Source organism: Salmo trutta, chromosome 17, assembly GCF_901001165.1.
Source record: "Salmo trutta chromosome 17, fSalTru1.1, whole genome shotgun sequence".
Lineage (NCBI taxonomy): Eukaryota > Metazoa > Chordata > Actinopteri > Salmoniformes > Salmonidae > Salmo > Salmo trutta.
In genome coordinates, this window is record NC_042973.1 from 57,014,801 (window position 1) to 57,041,999 (window position 27,199).

At 40.2% G+C, this 27,199-nt stretch overlaps 1 protein-coding gene across 1 annotated transcript; it reads right to left on the reverse strand.

Annotated features, from left to right (window-relative positions):
• Positions 1 to 304: 304 nt before the first annotated feature.
• LOC115152469 (zinc finger protein 271-like) lies at positions 305 to 27,199 on the reverse strand (the record flags this gene model as incomplete). Its single annotated transcript, XM_029697347.1, has 2 exons — positions 305 to 822; positions 26,180 to 27,199. Coding segments are annotated over 2 exons (1,311 nt in total), but the record flags the coding sequence as incomplete, so codon positions are not given.

Below are 27,199 nucleotides of genomic sequence, written 5' to 3' on the forward strand. Positions count from 1 at the left end.
GATCCCCATTAGTTCATGCCAAGGCAGCAGCTACTCTTCCTGGGGTCCAGCTAAAATAAAGGCAGTTATACCATTTTAAAAACATTACAATACATTCACAACACACTGTGTGTCCTCAGTCACCTTGTCCTAGAGAGATTTACATGGTTATCAAAACGTCACACCACGGTGAGCCTAAACAAAACACAGCCCTATGGGGAAAATGAATGGTGGAAAAATGATGTGAACCATTTCCCTGTTTGACCTGTAGTTGTTATGGATATTATGACTCTGCAGAGCCCCACAGTGGACGTGTCAAAATATGTTACATTGGTAAAGCACACTTTATTTAACCTCAATGTCATCTTGTTTTTACATGGCATTGTAGATTTTAGCGGTATACAGGATGTATTTTGGATGTTTTCAGTGTATTTTTAACCCTTCCAGACAATGGATTAATCGTGATAAAAAAATAGTGCACTAACATTACACAGAGTGAACTCAAGTCTGACAGTCCAAACAAAATCACAAATTCTCAGTCAAAAACACAAGTCAGAACACAGCCTCTCTATTCTCTCGTGATTTCAGGTCCTCTGACTGGGAAAATGTCTTTCCACAATGAGAGCAGTGGTATGTCTTCTCCTCCTGTGTATTTGTATGTATTCTTTCATGCTCTTTCAGGTACCTTAACCGGATAAATCTCTTTCCACAGTGGGAGCAGTGGTGCGTCTTTTTTCCTGTGTGTGTCCTCTCATGCTGGTTCAGGTTTCCTAACTGGGCAAAATGCTTTCCACAATGGGAACATTGGTAAGGCTTTTCTCCTGTGTGTATTCTCTCATGCTCCTTCAGGCTCCCTAACTGCGTACAACTCTTTCCACAATGGGAACATTGGAAAGGCTTTTCTCCTGTGTGTGTCCTCTCATGCCTTTCCACGCTCCCTAACCACCTAAAACTCTTTCCGCACAAGGAGCAGTGGTAAGGCTTCTCTTCTGTGTGTATTCTCTTGTGTTCTCAGGCTCCCTAACTGAGTAAAACACTTTCCACACCGCGAGCAGTGATGTCGTCCTGCTGGTTTGGACGTCTCAGGGTCTGGTTCCTCTGAAGGACTCTTCCTGCTGTCAGAAGGAGAGTCTGGTCTCTCTCCTGTCAAAGACAAACAGATTATTTAATTAACTAAACAGAGACCTGAATGAAACCTCCACATGATAAAACTTCCTATGACGTTAAATCTAGACTAGATCCTTCAATCACCTGAAGTCAGTTTTCACAAGTATTATTAAACCCACTTCAAAATGCAGGTCTCTGGTGCTTCTTAGGATGTCCAGGCAGGTGATTCACTTCTAACCGAAGTCTTACATGGTTTTACACATCTGCCAGGTCATCAAAAAATCTAATTTCGGTACCAGTGTATATATATATATTTGTACCTTTACCCCTTTTTATCACCAATTTCATGATATCCAATTGCAACTCCCCTACGGACTCGGGGGAGAGGCGAAGGTCGAGTTCCATGTGTCCTCCGAAACACGATTGACCAGTATAAGGGGTTATTTGTTATTGTAGTTTGGTCAGGACGTGGCAGGGGTGTTTGTTTAGTGTGTTTCGGGGTTTGTTGGGCTATGTTCTATGTTAGTATATTTCTATGTTTATCTAGTATGTCTAGTTCTATGTTTAGTTAATGACCTTCAATTGGAAGCAGCTGCTGCTAGTTGCTTCTAATTGAATTTAAGAGGGGTGTTTTTTTGTGGGTAGTTGTTTCTTGTTTAGCTGTGTGCCTGACAAGACTGTTATCGGCATTATTTTTGTATACGTGTGTTTTGTTTCGGTTTTCCTTCTTTCTGCCGAATAAAAGAAGATGAGTATATACATTCCCGCTGCATTTTGGTCTAACCCTTACGACAACCGTGACACATCTGCAGTTTTCTCATATCACAATCATTAAAACCTGTAACTATTTTAAAGTCACCATTGGCCTCATGAGTTAGGAAGGACGCCTGTATCTTTGTAGTGACTGGGTGTATTGATACACCATCTAAAGTGTAATTAATAACTTCACCACGCTCAAAGGGATATTCAATGTCTGTTTTTTTTACCCATCTACCAATACATGCCCTTCTTTGCGAGGCATTGGAAAACCTCCCTGGTCTTTGTGGTTGAATCTGTGTTTGAAATTCACTGCTCGACTGAGGGACATTACAGATAATTGTATGTGTGGGGTACAGAGAGGAGGTATTCATTCAGAAATCATGTTAAACACTATTATTGCACACAGTGAGTCCATGCAACTTATTATGTGACTTGTTAAGCAACATCTTTACTCCTGAACTTAATTAGGCTTTTAATTGAATTTGTAAACATTTCCAAAAACATAATTCCACTTTGACATTATGGGGTATTGAATCCATTATAAATTCAGGTTGTAACACAACAAAATGTGGGACAAGTCAAGGGGTGTGAATACTTTCTGAAGGCCCTGTATATATAAAACTCCTATCCCCCCACCCAGCAATCTAATAGCATCAGTAAAATCTAATAATAATAGATAATGTCATGTTTATAGGCTGAGCAGAGCTCTATAATATTAGATAATGTCATGTTTATAGGCTGAACAGAGCTCTATAATAATAGATAATGTCATGTTTATAGGCTGATCAGAGCTCTATAATAATAGATAATGTCATGTTTATAGGCTGAGCAGAGCTCTATAATAATATATGTTACTATTTCAGTCAATGTTATAGGCTGCAGTTGCTCCATTGTTAATAACGTTTTGTTGGTGTCCCACTTCATCTCTAAAGTAATAATGGACATTACTATCTTCTCTAAATTATATATTTTTTGTTTAGCCACACCTTTCCTTCAACATTTTTATTTTGTTTTGAAGACTTACAAACTCACAGACGTTTGCTAATATGTTCAGTCTCCCCAAAACACTTGTCCTTTTGCTAACATGTTCAGTCTCCCCAAAACCACTGTCCTTTTGCTAATATGTTCAGTCTCCCCAAAACGCTTGTCCTTTTGCTAATATGTTCAGTCTCCCCAAAACGCTTGTCCTTTTGCTAATATGTTCAGTCTCCCCAAAACGCTTGTCCTTTTGCTAATATGTTCAGTCTCCCCAAAACGCTTGTCCTTTTGCTAGTATGTTCAGTCTCCCCAAAACGCTTGTCCTTTTGCTAATATGTTCAGTCTCCCCATAACACATGTCCTTTTCATGTCAATAATGCTTCTTATTTTATGTATTTCTCCAACATTATTTAGAAATCTGCGTTTTGCTGGTATACACACTCTACGCAAGGCCTACAATAGACACACGTCAAAAGTTTAATTTATAACATGTTTGCCATTCTGTGAGACAATTAAGTTGTGATTTTGTGGTGGGAGGGACTCTGATGGTATACACATGTTACAGTTAAGCAATAAGGCCAGAGGAAGTGTGGTATATGGCCAATATAGCACGGTTAAAGACTGTCCTTCTGCACAACACAACACAGAGTGCCTGGATACAGCCCTTAGCCGTGGTATATTGGCCATCTATCACTGAGGTGTCTTATTGCTATTATAAACTGGTTACCAACGTAATCAGAACAGTAAAAATACATGTTGTCATACCCATGGTATACTGATATACCACGGCTGTCAGCCAATCAGCATTCAGGGCTTTAATCCCCCATTTTAAAATGTAGCTTTAACATTACATTAAAACATAAATTCCTAGAGTACAGAACAACATTTTCAAGTATAGAATTTCAGTAGCATGCTGCTTTAAAACAACACATTAGTTCAAAACAGTTGGACAGTTAGAGCCCGTTTTTTAAGACAGTACTTACTGATGGTAATCAGATCTCCTGACTCCTCTGTCAATATGACAGTTCTCTCTCCCTCTTTCTCCTCCTTCACTCCAAAAACAGCATTCTCCTCTTTCACCTCTTCCTCCTCTTCTTTTACTGTAACATCCTCCTCTTTCACTCTGAACTCGTCTTCCTCTTCTTTCACTGTAACGTCTTTATCTTCATCTTTCACTGTAGCAGCCTCACCCTCTACTTCTTGTTTAACTGTAACATCCTCCTCTTCCTTCTCATCTTTCACGACAATGTTCAGCCCCAGAGCTTCTTTCTCCGTCCAGCAGACCTCCTCTTCTTTAACAGGAGGGGAGTAGTTTAGGGAGCTCATGTTCGGGGATGTTAGCTAGCTAGCTAGTTAGCATGAGCGACTAGTTTAGTACTAGGATAATTTATCAAGCCAGCTAGTTGACTAACAATGTACCTATAACATTTAACTGGGTGCAATTAACTAGATGTCAGAAGTATATTTAAAACACAGAGGCAAATATGCACAGAAACAGTCTAAATGTTTCGGCAGTTGGCTACCGAGGTGGCTGACTCGTTGTTGTTGATCCGTTCCGTCCACTAGATTATACGTCACGCTGCAGCATCGCCTGAAAGACGCACATCGCCGTCTGCTGACTGCCTTCCCTGTAGCTCTGTTGGTAGAGCATGGTGTTTGCAACACCAGGGGTTGTGGGTTCGATTCCCACGGTGGGCCAGCACAGGAAAATAATTCTATGAAATGTATGCATTCACTACTGTAAGTCGCTCTGGATAAGATCGTCTGCTAAATGACTAAAAATGTAAAAATGTAAAATGTAAAATGACTGGAGGGAAACTCAGTTAAGATACTTTTTTGTTGTTGCACACAAATGTATTTTTATTCCTTTCATTAAATAATAATATTATATTGAGACGTTCAAATAGAGCAGTGCATATTTTGAGTGAGAATTTAAAACATACTGTCCTTCACATCTGTATTTAAGGCAGTTTCATATTCATTCATTTAAAGAAACCCACTGGTCACACACTGGTTGAATTATCTGTCAAGCTAGGAACTCTGCAGCCTAGTTTAACAGTGATCTATGCTCTATGAACGCTGCTGGGAGAAAACTGGAGAGTAGCTAGAGGAAAACAAACCTAACTGCATGTCCAGTCCCTGGTATATCACCAGACTGCATACAAACTTAACTGCATCCCCAGTCCCTGGTATATCATCAGACTGTACAAACCTAACTGCATCCCCAGTCCCTGGTATATCACCAGACTAAAAACCTAACTGCATCCCCAGTCCCTGGTATATCACCAGACTGTACAAACCTAACTGCATCCCCAGGCCCTGGTATATCATCAGACTGTAAAAACCTAACTGCATCCCCAGTCCCTGGTATATCACCAGACTGTACAAACCTAACTACATCCCCAGTCCCTGGTATATCACCAGACTGCATACAAACCTAACTGCATCCCCAGTCCCTGGTATATCACCAGACTGTAAAAACCTAACTGCATCCCCAGGCCCTGGTATATCATCAGACTGCATACAAACCTAACTGCATCCCCAGTCCCTGGTATATCACCAGACTGCATACAAACCTAACTGCATCCCCAGGCCCTGGTATATCACCAGACTGTACAAACCTAACTACATCCCCAGTCCCTGGTATATCACCAGACTGTACAAACCTAACTGCATCCCCAGTCCCTGGTATATCACCAGACTGTATACAAACCTAACTACATCCCCAGTCCCTGGTATATCACCAGACTGTACAAACCTAACTACATCCCCAGTCCCTGGTATATCACCAGACTGTATACAAACCTAACTACATCCCCAGTCCCTGGTATATCATCAGACTGTACAAACCTAACTACATCCCCAGTCCCTGGTATATCATCAGACTGTATACAAACCTAACTACATCCCCAGTCCCTGGTATATCACCAGACTGTATACAAACCTAACTGCATCCCCAGTCCCTGGTACATCATCAGACTGCTGTGACCCTCCCACTCTGTCTGCTGAATTCTTTCTCTTTGCTCTTGTTTTTCCTTAATAGGATGTCGGTGGGCGGAGCCGGGAGGGTCGTCAGTGAAATGGGACACACCTGGGGTCAGGTGTGTCCCAGGATAAACACACCTCTTCCCCGTTCATTGAGGAGACTCTCTCCATGCAGACACAGACAGATTTTGGTTGTTTGCGTTGGCACCTTTCAACACCCCTCATTATCACATGTGACCACTCACTTACACTACTGACTAAATACACACCATTGTTCATTGTATTTACTTTACTTCTGTTAATAAATATATTTAGTTATTCTTTATCCCCATGTTGTCTCACTTTTTGTTACGGTCTTCGAGCCGGTTCGTGACACTATGGTCAGCGAGCTGGAGCCTAACTAATGGAGACCAGTTAGAACCCAACTAACAAAACCCAACTAAAACATGACTGCAGATCAGAAGAGACATACAGAATGATGGCAGGGAAAATCCACAACATCCAAAATAGATAGATTCCATGATGGGGAAACAAAGCTTCCTGAAGCATCGACGCTTTCCAGCCAATTGTCTCAAAAATAGGTTCATTACTCAAGGCTTTGAGCAACACAGAATTTAGAACAGCCACATTATTATAGATGACATCCCACACCGTAGCAGCATAGCCTTTATGTCATTATTATAGATGGTATCCCACACCGTAGCAGCATAGCCTTTATGTCATTATTATAGATGGTATCCCACACCGTAGCAGAATAGCCTTTATGTCATTATTATAGATGGTATCCCACACCGTAGCAGCATAGCCTTTATGTCATTATTATAGATGGTATCCCACACCGTAGCAGCATAGCCTTTATGTCATTATTATAGATGGTATCCCACACCGTAGCAGCATAGCCTTTATGTCATTATTATAGATGGTATCCCACACCGTAGCAGAATAGCCTTTATGTCATTATTATAGATGGTATCCCACACCGTAGCAGCATAGCCTTTATGTCATTATTATAGATGGTATCCCACACCGTAGCAGCATAGCCTTTATGTCATTATTATAGATGACATCCCACACCGTAGCAGCATAGCCTTTATGTCATTATTATAGATGGTATCCCACACCGTAGCAGCATAGCCTTTATGTCATTATTATAGATGACATCCCACACCGTAGCAGCATAGCCTTTATGTCATTATTATAGATGACATCCCACACCGTAGCACGTAGCAGCATAGCCTTTATGTCATCTACTAAACCACTGGCCGTGTTCGAGAGCATGAAATCCATGCTGAATTGTGGGTAAATGGTGACTGGCTGACTGATTTATAAATAATAATGAGTAGTTATTTATGATGCAAGGGGATTTGTAGATCAGTCAGTCGGCAGTCGCCTGCAGTGTCGAACAAGCCCAATACCAAACCAATCAGGTGGTTGTTTGATGAAATGAAGCTTCAGACGCCATTGATGACGTGCTGCTGATAAAGTGATACAGGCATCAGTACACTGCTTTGAAGTTTACTGCTTAGCGATTTGGACGCAGCCCTCGTAGCTCCGGTATCAAACATAACATCCCTACTGAAAAGTTGACAAAACAAAAAGGAGCAAGCAGGTTGATTTCCTCTGTCGATTTGAGCCCACAGCAAGAAGGCACCAGAGCCTACCGTGCTAACGGGTTCCCTCTAGATAACACAACCACACAGTTCATGAAAAGCATGAGGTGAAGCTTGAGCTAGATATCGACCTAGTGTGACCTTCCTGGTCCCTCAAGTCAGTGAGTCAACACAGGAAGGAGCAATGGATGGACAGTTCATTTATTTCCAAAGCTGCAATGATGGGACACACACAGTATGGATGAATGATCAGTAGTGACGGGATATAAATAGCACTCCGATAGTAATTCTCCACAAATCTGCCGTATAATATACTAACAAAAAAAGAAATCAAGATGTATATTAACTTTTTTGTTGTTGAAATGTCTATCAAAGTTTTTGTGATCGCATGGTGGATTTAACAATTCCTACTAATTCCTAATGTACTATAATAAAATAAATACATAGTTTCCATGTGTAATCTCATATTCACAACATCAGAATAAACTGTCATCCATTTTAGTTTCAAAATATATCAAATTAACCTGGAATATTACTCAACGTCCCCCTCTGGTGGTGAAGAAGTATAATCCACCTAAACTAACAGAACTGGGCTGATAAACTGGCTGGTGTTCATGAGTTTATAAAACACATACTTTATACATGTCATAAATTACCTGCATTGATGAGACACACAGTGTGGATGAATGATCAGTAGTCGACAGGTTATAAATAGCACTCCTAAAGAAGATGCAGTGTGGATGAATGATCAGGATATAAATAGCTCTCCTAAAGAAGATGCAGTGTGGATGAATGATCAGGATATAAATAGCACTCCTATAGAAGATGCAGTGTGGATGAATGATCAGGATATAAATAGCACTCCTATAGAAGATGCAGTGGGGATGAATGATCAGGATATAAATAGCACTCCTATAGAAGATGCAGTGTGGATGAATGATCAGGATATAAATAGCACTCCTATAGAAGATGCAGTGAGGATGAATGATCAGGATATAAATAGCACTCCTATAGAAGATGCAGTGTGGATGAATGATCAGGATATAAATAGCACTCCTATAGAAGATTCAGTGTGGATGAATGATCAGGATATAAATAGCACTCCTATAGAAGATGCAGTGTGGATGAATGATCAGGATATAAATAGCACTCCTAAAGAAGATGCAGTGTGGATGAATGATCAGGATATAAATAACACTCCTAAAGATGATGCATTTTCCAGTTCGCTGCCAACTTGAAAGAGGGAACTTCTGCATAAAACCCACATGGAAAACTGAGATTCGGCAAATAACATATAAAGAGAGGCCAAACCAACAACAGTAGTTACTAAAACATAAATTGCTAATGTATGATTTAAAAGGTGGATTTTATGATCTAATGTCAACTTTATACATTTCTATCCCAGGACCACTCAATTTTCAAATTCTCCATAAATCTGCTGTGGATTACCCAGAATCCCATACCTTTATCACTGAATGTAATGTAAACACACGAGCAGCAGTCTAAGGTCCTGCATCTCAGTGGTAGAGGCATCACTACAGACCCTGGTTCAAAACTAGGCTGTATCATAACAGGCCGGGATTGAGCGTCCCATAGGGCAACGCACAGTGGCCCAGCATCGTCTGGGTTAGGGTTTGGCAGGGGTTTGGCCGTCATTGTAAATAAGAATTTGTCCTTCGCTGGCTTGCCTGGTTAAGTAAAGGTTAAATACATTTTTTAAATGTAACTTCATTACACCGTTACACTGGCATACAAACTCGGTAGCATAGAGTTGATAATACATATGACGTTGGGAAATAGTGCATTGTGGGTAGTTTAGAAGATTTCCCGAAATAAGTTAATACATTTGTAGTAATGTAAAAACATAACTGTTTGTACTTATAGGGAACCATATCGTGACTACAACTAAGTTACTAAGTCTTTAACCACACTGTGTTGTTACACTGCTGAGTAAAAACTCATGCTTCCTACACTTTAACTTGTTGTCTGACAATAAAATATACATGTTACTCAACTGCGTTACCCACTCCAGTCAGCAGATGGCGGTCTGGGAATTTAAGGTAATACTGTTGGTGTGACGTATGATCTAGTGGACGGAACGCTTCTTTCAACAGTAGCAACAGTTAGTCAACACCTCGGTAGCTTGCTAGACAAAATAGCCGAACCAATAAAGCTCTTTAGACGCGTTAGTGTATATTAACCACAGTGTTTTAAACCCACTTCTGTCATCTAGTTAGTTATCAGATTTAATTTCATATTTACGGTGTTGTTGTTATTAGTCAGCTAGCGGGCTGGTTAAGTTAGCATTAGCCTAGCTAGCTAACATCTCCGACCATGCGGTTACTGAGCTACTCTCCTCCTGCTAAAGAAGAAGAGGACATCACAGTAAAACAAGATGTAGAGGGTGAGGCCATTACTGTGAAAGAAGAAAAAGACGCGTTCAGAGTGAAAGAGGAGGAGGATGTCACAGTAAAACAAGAAGTAGAGGGTGAGGCCGTTACTGTGAAAGAAGAAAAAGATGCGTTCAGAGTGAAAGAGGAGGATGATGTTACAGTTAAAGAGGAGGAGGATGCAGTTTATGGAGTGAAAGAGGAGGAGGGGGAGATGACTGTTACATTGATAAAGGAGGAGGAAGAAGAGGAGGAAACTGGACATCTGGGCCCGGTTTCCCAAACGCATCTTAAGGCATCCAATGGTTCTAACGGTGAACTTAGCAATAAGATGGGTTTGAGAAACCGTTCCCTGATTAACACTAGTAAGTACTGTCTTAAATACAGAGGCACAAACTCTGCAGTTGTTTAACTGATGTGTGGTGTTAAAGGGGAAATCTGCAATAGCTACATCCATATTGTGACTTTTAAATTATTTATTTATAGCCATTGATTCTTGAAGAATATAACACATGCTTCATGAGCTTAGTTCAACTGTTGTACCCCATCAGAACCACAAATAAGCTTTTTTTTACTCCAATGTTTAGAAACAATGTAAATCAACACTGTATAGCCTCAACATAGTTAAAACTATAATGTTGATATCATGGATGGTCAGTCCTTGCATCCATAGGTCTGTCTATGAATTTGAAAGTAGTTACATTTCTCCAACCCCATAATCATCTTATAACCAAAACAGTGGTGGAATGACAGATTTGTTATTGTATGAACTGCAGATTGCTGGGTTGTGTGGGTTTTTTAAACAGTAACAAAATGGCTGCCCAGAGGCTTGGTTTGGTAAACAGCTGAGGGATGGGGGAAGGAGGAGTGTAACCACTCAAATGTATTCATCCAGGATGTCATAATGATAGTTTAACCAGGTTTCTAGGATATATAGTATATTCTAGAATTCATCCATGAGGTCTTAATGATAGTTTAACCAGGTTTCTAGGATATATAGTATATTCTAGAATTCATCCATGATGTCATAATGATAGTTTAACCAGGTTTCTAGGCTAAATAGTATATTGTAGAATTCATCCATGATGTCATAATGATAGTTTAACCAGGTTTCTAGGATATATAGTATATTCTAGAATTCATCCATGATGTCATAATGATAGTTTAACCAGGTTTCTAGACTATATAGTATATTCTAGAATTCATCAATGATGTCATAATGATAGTTTAACCAGGTTTCTAGGATATATAGTATATTCTAGAATTCATCCATGATGTCATAATGATAGTTTAACCAGGTTTCTAGGCTATATAGTATATTCTAGAATTCATCCCTGATGTCATAATGATAGTTTAACCAGGTTTCTAGGCTATATAGTATATTCTAGAATTCATCCATGATGTCATAATGATAGTTTAACCAGGTTTCAGGCTATATAGTATATTCTAGAATTCATCCATGATGTCATAATGATAGTTTAACCAGGTTTCTAGGCTATATAGTATATTCTAGAATTCATCCATGATGTCATAATGATAGTTTAACCAGGTTTCTAGGCTATATAGTATATTATAGAATTTCCAGTGTAGATTTCCTGTGGAGGCAAATTATTAGAGCTGTTGATAAGTCATTGTATAATATTCAGCCAATTGTTTTTCATGCCATTACATTAAAGGCAAGACATACCTAGATTCAATTACATTCATGAATTGGTTTGAAACCTTTGTTTTAAACCCTTCTCAAAATTGGTGCCTTGCCGGATTTGTAAAAAATGGATTGTCACGAAACTCAATTTTTTAAATGTATTTAAATGTAACCTTTATTTAACTAGGCAAGTCGGTTAAGAACAAATTCTTATTTACAATGACTGCCTACCCCGGACAACGCTGGGCCAATTGTGCGCCGCCCTATGGGACTCCAAATCACGGCCGGTTGTGATACAGCCTGGATTTGAACCAGGGTGTCTGTAGTGAAGCCTCAAGCACTGAGATGCAGTGACCGCTGCGCCACTCGGGAGCCCCAAAATCATGTTCTAGTGCTGTCCCCAACTAAAATACATCTTGGTCAACCAAGAGTCATCTGTTCTTTCTACCATTCGCCCCATGTGTTTTTATAAAATCTATATGTACTGAACTTGTCTGATGCTTTAAGCATGCTATTTGATTAAATAATTAAAACACACAAATGACTGGAGGGAGCCAGTCGTCAACGTGACCTGACCGGAGGGAGCCAGTCGTCAACATGACCTGACCGGAGGGAGCCAGTCGTCAACATGACCTGACCGGAGGGAGCCAGTCGTCACTATAACCTGACCGGAGGGAGCCAGTCATCAATATAACCTGACTAGAGGGAGCCAGTCGTCAACGTGACCTGACCGGAGGGAGCCAGTCGTCAACTTGACCTGACCGGAGGGAGCCAGTCGTCAACGTGACCTGACCGGAGGGAGCCAGTCGTCAACATGACCTGACTAGAGGGAGCCAGTCGTCAACATAACCTGACCGGAGAGAGCCAGTCGTCAACATGACCTGACCGGAGGGAGCCAGTCGTCAACATGACCTGACCGGAGGGAGCCAGTCGTCAACATGACCTGACCAGAGGGAGGGAGCCAGTCGTCAACATAACCTGACCAGAGGGAGGGAGCCAGTCGTCAACATGACCTGACTAGAGGGAGGGAGCCAGTCGTCAACATGACCTGACCAGAGGGAGGGAGCCAGTCGTCAACATGACCTGACCAGAGGGAGGGAGCCAGTCGTCAACATGACCTGACTAGAGGGAGGGAGCCGACCAGTTCTGAAAGCCTTTAGCCGTACCCTCATCCTACTCCTCTGGTGATGTAGAGGTTATCCCAGGCCCTGTGTGTCCCCAGGCGCTGTCATTTGTTGACGTCTGTAACCGTAAAAGCCTTGGTTTCATGCATGTTAACATCAGAAGCCTCCTCCCTAAGTTTGTTTTACTCACTGCTTTAGCACACTCCGCCAACCTTGATGTCCTTGATGTGTCTGAATCAGGAGGAGCAATCTACTGCAGAGATTAAAGTTCTATCATACTTTCCAGGTCTAAGCCCAAACAGTTCGAGCTTCTAATTTTAAAAATGAATCTCTCCAGAAATAAGTCTCTCACTGTTGCCGCCTGTTACAGACCCCCCCTCAGCTCCCAGCTGCCCTGGACACCATATGTGAATTGATTTCCCCCCATCTATCTTCAGAGTTCGTTCTGTTAGGTGACCTAAACTGGGATGCCTGGTTGTTGTTTAAAAGTAATTTCCTCACCACCTTATATAAGCATGCCCCTTTCAAAAAATGTAGAACTAAGAACAGATATAGCCCTTGGTTCACTCCAGACCTGACTGCCCTCGACCAGCTCAAAAACATCCTGTGGCGTACTGCACTAACATCGAATAGTCCCCGCGATATGCAACTTTTCAGAGAAGTCAGGAACCAATACACACAGTCAGATAGGAAAGCTAGATTTTTCAAACAGAAATGTACATTTGCATAGCTCTAACTCCCAAACGTTTTGGGACACTGTAAGGTCCATGGAGAATAAGAGCACCTCTTCCCAGCTGCCCACTGCTCTGAGGATAGGAAACACTGTCACCACAGATAACTCCACGATAATCGAGAATTTCAATAAGCATTTCTCCACGGCTGGCCATGCTTTCCTCCTGGCTACCCCAACCCCGGCAAACAGCTCCCCACCCACCGCAGCTACTTGCCCGAGCCTCCCCAGCTTCTCCTTCATCCAGATCCAGATAGCTGATATTCTGAAAGTGTTGCAAAACCTGGACCCGTACAAATCAGCTGGGCTAGACAATCTGGACCCTCTCTTTCTCAAATTATCCGCAGCCATTGTCAAATAATTTTAACATTCATTACAGACGTCAATTGTTGTCCAACATTATGGCGCCGCTGTTGGCATCACCTTTTACAGTGGATTACTGCTGTTGTGGGCCTTTAATCATCTGTCTGACTTTGTTGTTCACACAGGAGAGAGATGGGACTATCGTGGATCCTCTGGGGAGCCTCAACAACCTCATGATGCTGACGAGGCAGAGAAGAGTCTCTGCAGATCAGAACACCTCAAGAAACACCTGCAGAGATCCACAGGGAAGAGAACTCACTGCTGCTCTGACTGTGGGAAAAGATTCACCTCATTAGAAAAAATTAAAATACATCAAAGAATTCACACTGAAGAGAAACCTTTTGGCTGTTCTCAATGTGGGAAGAGTTTTAGTCAATCTAGCTATCTGACTACACACCAACGAGAACACACAGGAGAGAAATCTTATAGCTGTAATCAATGTGGGAAGAGTTTTGTTTCATCTAGCGGTCTGACAGTACACCAGAAAACACACACAGGAGAGAAACCTTATAGCTGTGGTCAGTGTGGGAAGAGTTTTGGTCAATCTTGCTATCTGACTGTACACCAGAGAATACACACAGGAGAGAAACCTTATAGCTGTGGTCAGTGTGGGAAGAGTTTTGGTCAATCTTGCTATCTGACTGTACACCAGAGAATACACACAGGAGAGAAACCTTATAGCTGTAATCAATGTGGGAAGAGTTTTGTTTCATCTAGCAGTCTGACAGTACACAAGAGAATACACACAGGAGAGAAATCTTATAGCTGTGGTCAGTGTGGGAAGAGTTTTGGTCAATCTCACCATCTGGTATCACACCAGAGAACACACACAGGAGAGAAACCTTATAGCTGTGGTCAATGTGGGAAGAGGTTTGCTGCATCTAGCACTCTGACTCTACACCAGAGAACACACACAGGAGAGAAACCTTATAGCTGTGGTCAATGTGGGAAGAGTTTTAGTCAATCTGGACACCTGACAGTGCACCAGAGAATACACACAGGAGAAAAACCTTATAGCTGTGGTCAATGTGGGAAGAATTTTGTTACATCTTGCTACCTGACTTCACACCAGAGAACGCACACAGGAGAGAAACCGTATAGCTGTAATCAATGTGGGAAGAGTTTTACCACATCTGGCTCTCTGACTTCACACCAGAGAACGCACACAGGAGAGAAATCTTATATCTGTGGGAAGAGTTTTAGTCAATCTAGCTATCTGACAATGCAAGAGAGAACACACACAGGAGAGAAACCTTATAGCTGTGACAAGAGATAATCTGATAAAAGACCTCTGATCAAACATCAGAAAATACATACATGAAGGAGTTGTTTCATGATATCAATGAAATAATGTCACAATGTAGAATGTTTTAACATTGTAGTAGGAGTATTTTAATGATGTCACAATGTAGAACCCTAAACGTTTGTCCCCTGTTCTATTGATTTTAGTTTCAGGGGGAAAATCCAGGCTCAGAAATGGAAGAGTTACTATTTATGAGATTTAATAAAAAGTGACTAACAAAAAAAGAGCTGTGTTACACTTACCACGTTGGTGACCCACTGGAATCAAAATGCAACACTTCAAAATGTAGCTAGCTGTTTTCTACAAATTGTCCTCTAACCAGGGATGTACACATTATTCCCAGATTCCGTGTGGTTTTTGAGCTGTTAGTTTTAACAGGATGTGCAACCTCATCTCCCTTCTGTCACACAAATGATTTTAGCATGATATCGATGAGTTATGACAAATAAGTGTTGTGTTACTTTGTTTAGCGACACCTAAATTTAAATGCATCACTCCAAAATGTAGCTGACTGTCTTCTGCAGGTTGTCCTCTAACCAGTGAGGTGAAAGATATCTCCATTTCTATGTGTTTTTTGTTTTGTTGTGTTAGTTTCAAGAGCAGATTCAACCTGATTTCCCCCCAAATGGATATAAGATTTGTGTTTTGCGTTTAGCCAGTTATTTATTTTGACTGCACGTTTTTCCGTATTGGAGATGAGTTTTGTTTGGGCTCGTTCCAAGGAGACGAGAGTTCTAGAAGCTAGTGCGATTTAGAAAGAGGAGAGTTCTAGAATCTAGTGAGTTTTAGGAAGACGAGAGTTCTAGAATCTAGTGGGATTTAGAAAGAGGAGAGTTCTAGAATCTAGTGAGTTTTAGGAAGACGAGTGTTCTAGAAGCTAGTGGGATTTAGGATTCTATAGAAAGAAAAAGGAGAAACAAATAATACTATTGTATATTATTATTTAGAAATACGTGTTTTTTTCTTGTTTTTAATTGTTGTCAGCCAGTAGACATCATGTTTATATTGGTGAAGGTGAATCATTGTAGTTGATTATAATGTGAAATGGAAGTTGTTTTCTGTTGGTGGTGAGCAAACTTGTCCAACAAAAATACAGGATATATTTGTTGTCTTAAGGTGTTACAGGCTTTGGTTTTTCCATTTATGTTTTGAGGTTGGACTTTAGCACGTCTAGCTCGTTAGCACGTCTAGCTCGTTAGCACGTAGGACGCACTGATTGGTGTCACCTCGTTAGTCAGTATGTGTTACACCTGTGCTGGCTTGTCCATCTCATTAGTGGGAAGGTGTTTCACCTGAGCTGGTCCAGGTTCTATTTAAGAGTGTCTGGCCCAGTGCTCCAGTTGTCTTGATACATGTGGAGAGTCAACACCTTTAGTTGCTCCACCTTTTTGGTTTGCTTCCTGTCTTTAAGTTCGATGTGGATATGTCTTTAGTTTACCTTTTCTTGGGCAGATTTAGTGGGGTCTCATGGTGGGTGTCTTTTATGTCCCAGTTGTTGTTACTAGTCAACTTTCAGTGGACACCCCCATAGTGTCTATCAGAACCCCTCCTAAAAAACAAGCTTATATTTTGGGTTGGATGTTGCATCCAATTAATATTTTAATCAATGGATTTTCCTTAGAATGCTAATTCGTCTTTCAGTTGTTCATCTTATGTTTGTTGTGGTAAATATTTCTGTTTATTTTCATTGTTTTATTTTTTTTCCTGTGAAGCATCCATGTCTGAAATGTGCTGTATAAATAAAGCTTGTTTTGATTTGAACATATTGCAAAAGAAATTAACCCAAAGACTGACAATCAACAGACTCTTGCAAAACCAATACGTATCTTGGTACATCTTATTATGAAAACAGTATAAATTCAGTATATCTCCCACTATGTCAAAATAGTGCTGGTATGTACGTTTAGTATCACTTTTCAACCAACCCAGTGCATTTGTTGAAGATAAATGTTTAATTCAACAATACGTCAAAGGATTCAACTACTGCAAACCGAAACAAACAAATGGATCAACCAGATCAATCCCACTTTTCCAGCCTGCTGAAGGCGTGGTGGAGTGGTAAACACCACCCCCGGCTCTACCAGGGGCTTGAGGTGGTCTCCCACAGCTCTGCTTATGTCATGTTCTGTGGCCTTGCTGTTCCATTTATTGACTGTCCCTGCAACACAGAAACACATTTAGTCATATTATATATAACACTCAAAGTAATGGATATGGAGCATCTATGGCCTCAGTTACACCTGGCACCTAAATGTGACTTCTGTCATCTGATCACTCTAAATTGCATTAGGTTCAGATCTACCAGGATGGGCCTTTGACATCGTCTGGATGCAGCCAGGCCACCAAATATGCATCAGCAATGTAAAGAGATGGGGTGAATAAGTGGGGAAAGGTACATTTGACACAAATGACCTTCATAATATCAAAGAACAAATGTGTGTGTCTGAGGGGAAATTAACTTTCATTCAGCCAAAAGGGGTGAGAAATTACACCAATATCAGTGGACAATTTGCACTAATGTAAATAAACATCGATGATGGAACATATTCCCTTTAGCTGACGTGATGAACCGCTAAGGGGACATAAATATTTACCATCTAAACCATGTGTGACCTCTCACCTCTCTGGCTGTAGAAGTGTTCTTCCTAACCAGTCCCTCAACAGCTCTCTGACTGAGCTCCACCCTCACTGGGTCTTCAGAGGAGAGGAAGGCTGAGGAGGGATGGAAGGATGAATGGATCAATCAGTCAATAAAGTGTAGAGCTGCTGTCTGACAAAAACACTATTTTAGTAGTTCATTCAAGTAAATAAGGCTTTATGACTGCTGAATACCAACTATCAATCACTTAGATCATGTATTTTCAGGTAGAGATACATCCTTGGGACGTCCCTAGCCCGTTGAAGTTGACATTTAAAATGGTTAAGGTAGGGGTTAAGGTTAGGGTTTAGGGTAGGGATGTCCCAAGGATCCCGGATAGCATTGACCATCGTGCATTATTCTGTCTCTTTTACATAGCAGGTGATGGGTTCTGACTTCTGAACTTGAAAATATGAAATATCCTTATTTATGTGAAATTGAATGAAACAATAATGTATGTTGATACTAATATGATGTACAATATTCCATGATGTTTCTATATGATAACAATAATGTAATATATTTAATATGATGTACAATATTCCATGATGTTTCTATATGATAACAATAGAGTAATATATTTAATATGATGTACAATATTCCATGATGTTTCTATATGATAACAATAGAGTAATATATTTAATATGATGTACAATATTCCATGATGTTTCTATATGATAACAATACAGTAATATATTTAATATGATGTACAATATTCCATGATGTTTCTATATGATAACAATAGAGTAATATATTTAATATGATGTACAATATTCCATGATGTTTCTATATGATAAAAATACAGTAATATATTTAATATGATGTACAATATTCCATGATGTTTCTATATGATAACAATAGAGTAATATATTTAATATGACATATACTATTTAACTATTCAACATCAACAACTGACTGCCCAGTTCAACATCAGTTCACCATCTCACCTCATACTGTATTGGAGCAGCAGCAGCTGACTGCCCAGTTCAACATCAGTTCACCATCTCACCTCATACTGTATTGGAGCAGCAGCAGCTGACTGCCCAGTTCAACATCAGTTCACCGTCTCACCTCATACTGTATTGGAGCAGCAGCAGGTGACTGCCCGGTTCAACATCAGTTCAACATCAGTTCACCGTCTCACCTCATACTGTATTGGAGCAGCAGCAGCTGACTGCCCAGTTCAACATCAGTTCACCGTCTCACCTCATACTGTATTGGAGCAGCAGCAGCTGACTGCTCAGTTCAACATCAGTTCACCGTCTCACCTCATACTGTATTGGAGCAGCAGCAGCTGACTGCCCGGTTCAACGTCAGTTCACCGTCTCACCTCATACTGTATTATAACAATATAACATACTAATAATGAATAACGAAGACAATGATGGTTTTCTGTGAATATCTTCCATAACGTTACTATAGTTAATGAACGTAAATATTAGAAAGCCGGGTTTGACCGTCGGCGTTGTATGAGCTACAGTACAGTACCGTTAGCTAGCTAGCTAACGTTATGTCCTAACTAGGCACAACTAGGTTTGGATTATTTCCTCAACTATATTCTTTCCCATATATTGTATATCGTTTCCATAAAGCCAACAACAGCTCTTATTCCTTCCCTTTCTCTAATGTATTTTGTAATGAAATTAGCAAGTGTAGTAAGATCATTGCTTTACTTTACTAGGACTGGAGACCACAGCAGCGATTCTGCTCTTGCCCTACCTCTTCAATGAGGACCCGAGTGGCCTTTATGTCCATGACAAGGTATGCCTATACACCAATCATCTGTTTCTTTATTAACATAGGTGTGCATGCTTATATAAAACTACAGCTGAACATTTGTTATGTGCTTTGTTAATTGTATGTGTATTAATCTTTTCTTCCTTTTGTTGACACAGATTTCACCGCTCTTCACTCCTTTACTGCACATCGGTGGAAATCCATTTCACCATGAGAGTGAAATCCCGCTGGCCTTTGATGGGGAGAACATCCAGGCCCCCGAGGACGTCCCCATGGGACTTGGGGCTCTGCTACGACTGGATTTTTATTTTCCCTTCAATTTCCCCAAAATGTCAGAAAAACAGTTATGTTGTTAAGTTACTGTGTTCTGGGGATCAGAGAAGTTGGGGTGAAGTTACCAGGGCCGGTCATAAAGATGGCAAACTTCCTAACATGACTAAGTGGATACGATATACACACTAAAGCTGAAAATTCTGTATTTAGCATCAAGTCTACAATATTGTTAGTTTACCTATGTGATTCATTTTTAATGTTGTTTTTATTGTTTTTATTGTACATCATTATTTGTATTTTTGTAAATGTCATGAAAAGCACTATACAAAGTAAATTTATTATTTATTATGGTCTGACATGTCTGCAGAAATGTTGCAATTTTGTAATGTGTTTTGTTTGGTAAATTGTTTTGTAAATATTAATTCACATTTGTGGTCACACAAAATAAACAATTAATTATTTAAACCAATATTGTTATTATTAGGGGTTAGGGGTTCTTCAAATAACTTATAGGGGTTCCCCCACAGTCTCAATTTGAAGAACCCATAAAGGATACTCCAGGAACCTTTACTTTTTAGAGTGTATATTGATAAAAGTCACCTTGTCCGAGAGACATTTACATAGTTACCTTGGCTTTTTCTAACTTTATGGAAAAAAGTTTATTCAATAAATCGACCTTAAGGGCAGTTTTATTTCAAATGTAGTACCCGGATGGAGAAAGTCCAATAAGCGTTTTATAGTTTCATCCAACTGCCCAGACTTTGTAGACTGTTTAATAATGCTTAAACCTCATCTTTATCAAATGATCCATTAAAGATACCAACTCAAAACCTACATTTGTCTACATATGGGTTGTTTAAATTGTATCTAATTATATTCCCAGTATTACTTCATCAAATCTCTAGTAATCGATTGTACACACATACAATTCATCATATTTTCATATATTCACAGAATCCATATAAAGCGTAAGAAATTCTCAGGTAGTCACGACAACCATTCCATTTGCTTTTTCAAGGACTCTCCACAGCTACGAAGCAGCTCTCCAAAAATACTCCCAGCAGAACAAAAAATAAACTTTTGTTTCCCGGACAATGACCATGGGATCCTCAACGGTTCTCTAACCTCCCAGAGACCACGGCAAAATCAAGCCTCCCAGGAACTATAGACCTTCCGCTGCTTTCTAAAATATCATCCCTCTTATTATCCACATTTCAATCATCTGATTAAGCATATTTCTATGTTACTATCCAGACAACAGATTAAGACTCATTTCCACAGTCACACAACTCTCATATCACAGTCGCACAACTCTCATATCACAGTCACACAACTCTCATATCACAGTGTCGTGGACGAATCAGAATTAGTTGGGTAACATAGATAATTAAGATGTTTTATTAATATAATATGCTTATTTGAGGTACTTGTCATTAGAAAGTGTCCATTGGACTCTGGTGTCTTTTCAGTTGCACGTCTACCTTAGCTGGGGCTCAGACACTTGGGGCCCAGAGAGGGGAGAGGTCAGACTTGTCGTCATGGGAATGTGTCTTTACCTATTTCTTAAACCATGTGAAGGGATGCGTGATTAATGGGGAACCAATTACTTGTCTCCACAATGTCTGTGAGTAAGTCACTCCCTCGTTTTCTTTAATAAGGGGAGGATTATGGCAGTAAATGGACCCTTGTATGTCCTCTCTTAGATCTCGCACTTATCCTGTGATAATATATGGCCTAGAGGCTCACTCCCCAGTGAGCCTGTCCAGGAGTGGGGTCAAGAGGGGGTTTGCTTGAGATGGGAGTATCTAGAGTTGACAATTGATATATGCCATTGGATGAAATTGTGTTTTTGTTCAATACCATAACAGGGAGGGACAGTTCTACGGGGACCAGATACTGGTCTATATAATGAACCCTGTTGACATAGCAGTTACTGTCTGATGTGTTTTATTGATATCTGTCATACAAAACTTAACCTTTGTGAACTGTTACTAAGTATCTGTGGTTTGTCAATGTACGTTGAAGGGGGTGTATCGTTGCTATAAAAGATCCCTGTAGCCATTCTGTAATCACCTTCCTGGTTCATTCGAGAGAGTATATTATTGAAGGTCAAGAACTTTTGCAAAAGTATCTTAAGTATTAAAGATGTAGTTTAACTCGGACTGGTGTGTTTGTAACTCCTCATTTGGTAATGCGGAAATTAGCCACCACAACAGTCACACAACTCTCATATCAGTCACACAACTCTCATATCAGTCACACAATGCTATTCCCAAACATACCTAATCAATTAGTTGTTTTTCAACAATATTTTAACCTGCAGGAATATTTTCACATTTCTATCTCATAGTTAGTTCCTAGGATAATGCAACTCATACATGTACATCTTTCAATACTTCTAAAATGGGGTACAGGTTTAAAATAATTACAGGTTTAAAACAGTACGGTGCACCTGTAATTATCTTATACTATATCATAAATGGTCTTAACTAGTAAACACAGATTCTAGTTTTCATCCAGTTCACAAAGATAGCTGACTCAGCCTCAGAGCCTCCTGTCTGGGCCCTGTTTACACCTCCACACAGGAATAGACACCCAGATTCTACTGACTGGGCCCTGTTTACACCTCCACACAGGAATAGACACCCAGATTCTGACTGGGCCCTGTTTACACCTCCACACAGGAATAGACACCCAGATTCTACTGACTGGGCCCTGTTTACACCTCCACACAGGAATACACACTCAGAGCCTACGAGGCTTTTCTAAAAACTCCACTTTGCGTGTTTCGCTCACCTCCTTCTTTTTTTTAAACTAGGTTTGAGATGTGGTATCCACTCAGCTCGCTGCCTCTCAGATCAAAGGTGGGTCCATTTGCTCCGTTTCCGACGTGCTGTCTCCCTGAGATCCCAAGTTTGAGGGATCCCTCGTGCACCATTTACCCAGGTCATCAGGAGCCAGGTAATTTACCCAGGTCGTCAGTCACCAAGTGAAGATTCACATCCCCATCGCCAAATGTGGTGGTTCATTTCTTTAACGCTTGCGTCCCACCCTAGTCAACAGCCAGTGGAATCGCATTGCGCGAAATACAAATATATGCTATAACTTCAATTTCTCAAACATATGACTATTTTACACCATTTTATAGATACACCTCTCCTGAATCGAACCACATTTCAGAAAGGCTTTACAGCAAAAGCAAAACATTAGATTATGTTAGGAGAGTACCCTGCCAAAAAAAATCACACTGCCATTTTCAAAGCAACTAGCATGCATCACAAATACCCAAAACACAGCTAAATGCAGCACTAACCTTTGACAATCTTCATCAGATGACACTCCTAGAACATCATGTTACACAATACATGCATTTTTTGTTCGATAAAGTTCATATTTATATATAAAAACAGCATTTTACATCGGTGCGTGACGTTCAGAAAATATTTTCCCTCAAATGCTTCCGGTGAATGAGAGCTACAATTTACAAAATTACTATTTGAAAACATTGTTAAAATGTAATATTGTCATTCAAAGAATTATAGATTAACATCTCGTGAATGCAACCGCATTGCCAGATTTAAAAATAATTTTACTGGGAAATCACACTGCAATAAACGACGTGGTATGCTCAGAAAAATAGGCTAGGCGATACATGTTAGCGCCATCTTGGAGCCATCTAAAATCAAATATACTATTGTAAATATTCCCTTACCTTTGATTATCTTCATCAGAAGGCACTTCCAGGAATCCCAGGTCCACAACAAATGTAGTTTTGTTCGAAAAAGTTAATCATTTATATCCCAATAGTTCCTTCTTGTTAGCGCATTCCGAAGGCTACTCATAATGTACTGAAGCGCGCGGGACTTGTCGTCATGAATGTGCAAAAAATATATATTTACGTTCGTTCAAACATGTCAAACGTTGTATAACATAAATCTTTAGGGCCTTTTTCAACCAGAGCTTCAATAATATTCAAGGCGGACGATTGCATTGTCTTACTAAACGTTTCGGAACAAAAGGGTTCCCATGGGCGCCCGCGTCATAGTAGTAATGGACCAACTTCCCAAGCCTCTCTTTGGGTCAGTTTCTACCATAGAAGACTCAAACCACTTTGTAAAGACTGTTGACATCTAGTGGAAGCCTTAGGAAGTGCAAAATGATTAATAAGTCCCTGTGTGTTTCAATGGCAAAGGCTTGAAAGTGATTCCACACATCAGATTTCCACTTCCTGTTCCACACCATTCAAACAGTTTTAGAAACTTTTGAGTGTTTTCTATCCAAATCTACTAATTATATGCATATTCTAGCTACTGTGCAGGAGTATTAACCAGATTATATCGGGTACGTTTTTTATCCGGCCGTGCAAATACTGCCCCCTATCCCCAACAGGTTTTAATATCAATTGAGGAGACAAACTTATCATCACACAAGTCAGAGTTATTCTTAAACTAAATCTTTATTCACTTATAAGGGAGCAGGTCAATACAACGTACACATATAAAGTGAATCAATTGAGTGGACAAAAGTACAAAGGTCTTTTACAGCCAAGATACACCCCTTTCAACCTACATGACCAACAACAGATGTATAGAACGGGTCACAAGGTTAAGATTTGTATGAAAGATACTTATTATTCTCAGCAGACAGTATCTGCTGTAAAAACAGTACTCTGTGTAGAGACCAGGGTCTGGCCCTGGGGTCATCTCTCCCTGGTGCCATATAGAACAAAAACATTAACTCATGCCCTGGAATGCGGTCTCTTTAGGTTTTATCACCCAAAATACATTGTAAATCTCCTGTCAGTGTTTTCTCCCAGAGGCCCTTCCTCAGTAGAACACAAAGACACAATAGTTCTAAGAACCCTCTATTCTGTTGCATAAAACAACCATTTGATGCAATAAAAGTATTATAACATAATCTTGCAGTTTTGCTCTCAGTGTCCACTGAAAGCCAGTGGAATCTAACAACAACTGGGACCTAAAAGACACCCACCATGAGACCCACTAAATCTGCCCAAGAAGAGGAAAACAAAAGAAAAACCCACACCAAACTTAAAGACAGGAAGCAAACCAAAAAGGTGGAGCAACTAAAGGTGTTGACTCTCCACATGTATCAAGACAACTGGAGCACTGGGCCAGACACTCTTAAATAGAACCTGGACCAGCTCAGGTGAAACACCTTCCCACTAACGAGATGGACAAGCCAGCACAGGTGTAACACATACTGACTAACGAGGTGACACCAATCAGTGCGTCCTAACGGAGCTAGACGGGCTAACGAGCTAGACGGGCTAACGAGCTAGACGGGCTAACGAGCTAGACGGGCTAACGAGCTAGATGCGCTAAAGTCCAACCTTAAAACATAAATGGAAACACCAAAGCCTGTAACACCTTCCCACTTAAGACAACAAATATATCCTATATTTTTGTTGGACAAGTTTGCTTACCACCAACAGAAAACAACTTCCATTTCACATTATAATCAACTACAATGCTTCACCTTCACCAATATAAACATGGTGTCTACTGGCTAACAACAATTAAAAAATAGAAAAAAATATAAATTTATAAAATGACCTTCTGACTGTCGTCCTAAAACTCACTAGCTTCTAGAACTCTGGTCCCCTTGGAACGAGCCCAAACAAAACTCATCTCCAAATCGGAAAAACATGCAGTCAAAATAAGATCCATAGCAACTCACTGGCTAAATGCAAAACACAATTTTCTTTGACTGCCCACCTTGAGACAATCAGAAACCAAGTTGTCCTCACCATGGACACAAGCACCAAAAACGCTGTTGTTTTTACAAGTAGCAATAAACTACTGATATCGATTAGGGTGGAAATCAGGTTGTACGTGCTGTTGAAACTTCACAACAACAAAAAAAACACATGGAAATGGGAGATATATTTTACCTCACTGGTTAGAGGACAACCTGCAGAATACAGTCAGCTACATTTTGGAGTGATGCATTTAAATTTAGGGGTCGCTGAACAAAGGAACACAACACTTATTTGTCATAACTCATCGATATAATGCTAAAATCATTTGTGTGAGAGGAGGGAGAGAGGAGGGAGATGAGGTTGCACGTCCTGTTAAAACAAACACCTCAAAAACCACATGGAATCTGGGAATAATGTGTACATCAGTGGTTAGAAGACAATTTGTAGAAAACAGCTAGCTACATTTTGAAGTGTTGCATTTTGATTCAAGAGGGTCACCAACGTGGTAAGTGTAACACAGCTATTTTTTTGTTAGTCACTTTTTGTTAAATCACATAAATAGTAACTCTTTCAATTGAGAGCCTGGATTTTCCCCCATGAGGCTAATATCCATATCATGTTGAAATCAATAGAACAGGGGACAAACGTTTATTGTACATTGTGACATCATTAAAATACTCCTACAATGTTAAAACATTCTACATTGTGACATTAATTCATTGATATCATGAAATAACTCCTTCATGTATTTTCTAATATTTGATCAGCGATCTTTTATCAGATTATCTCTGGTCACAGCTATAAGGTTTCTCTCCTCTGTGTGTTCTCTGGTGCACTGTCAGACCGCTAGATGAAACATAACTCTTCCCACATTGATCACAGCTATAAGGTTTCTCTCCTGTGTGTGTTCTCCGGTGTAATGTCAGATGGCCAGATTGAACAAAACTCTTCCCACATTGATCACAGATATAGGGTTTCTCTCCTGTGTGTGTTCTCTGGTGTACTCTCAGATCTCTAGATTTTACAAAACTCTTCCCACACTGACCACAGCGAAAAGGTTTCTCTCCTGTGTGTGTTCTCCGGTGAATCTTCAAATTCTGTGAAGTTGAGAATCTTTTCCCACAATCTGAACAGTGGAATGGTTTCTCTCCTGTGTGAACTCGCTGGTGTCTAGTTAGATCGACAGATGCAGCAAAACTCTTTCCACATTGATCACAGCTACAAGGTTTCTCTCCTGTGTGTGTTCTCTGGTGTCGAGTCAGATGTGTATATTTAACATAACTCTTCCCACATTGACCACAGCTATAAGATTTTTCTCCTGTGTGTATTCTCTGGTGTTTAGTCAGACTGCTAGAGTTAGTAAAACTCTTCCCACATTGATCACAGTTATACGGTTTCTCTCGTGTGTGTATTCTCTGGTGTCGAGTCAGCTGGCCAGATTGAACAAAACTCTTCCCACATTGACCACAGCTATAAGGTTTTTCTCCTGTGTGTATTCTCTGGTGTAGAGTCAGACTGCTAGAGTTAGTAAAACTCTTCCCACATTGAGTACAGCTATAAGGTTTCTCTCCTGTGTGTCTTTTCTGGTGCACTGTCAGATGGCTAGATTGACCAAAACTTTTCTCACATTGACTACAGCTATAAGGTTTCTCTCCTGTGTGTATTCTCTGGTGTTTAGTCAGACTGCTCGAGTCAGTAAAACTCTTCCCACATTGATCACAGCTATACCGTTTCTCTCCTGTGTGTATTCTCTGGTGTGATAAGAGGCTGGTTGACTGAGTAAAACTCACCCCACATTGAGTACAGCTAAAAGATTTCTCTCCTGTGTGGATTCTCTGATGAATTTTAATGCCTGA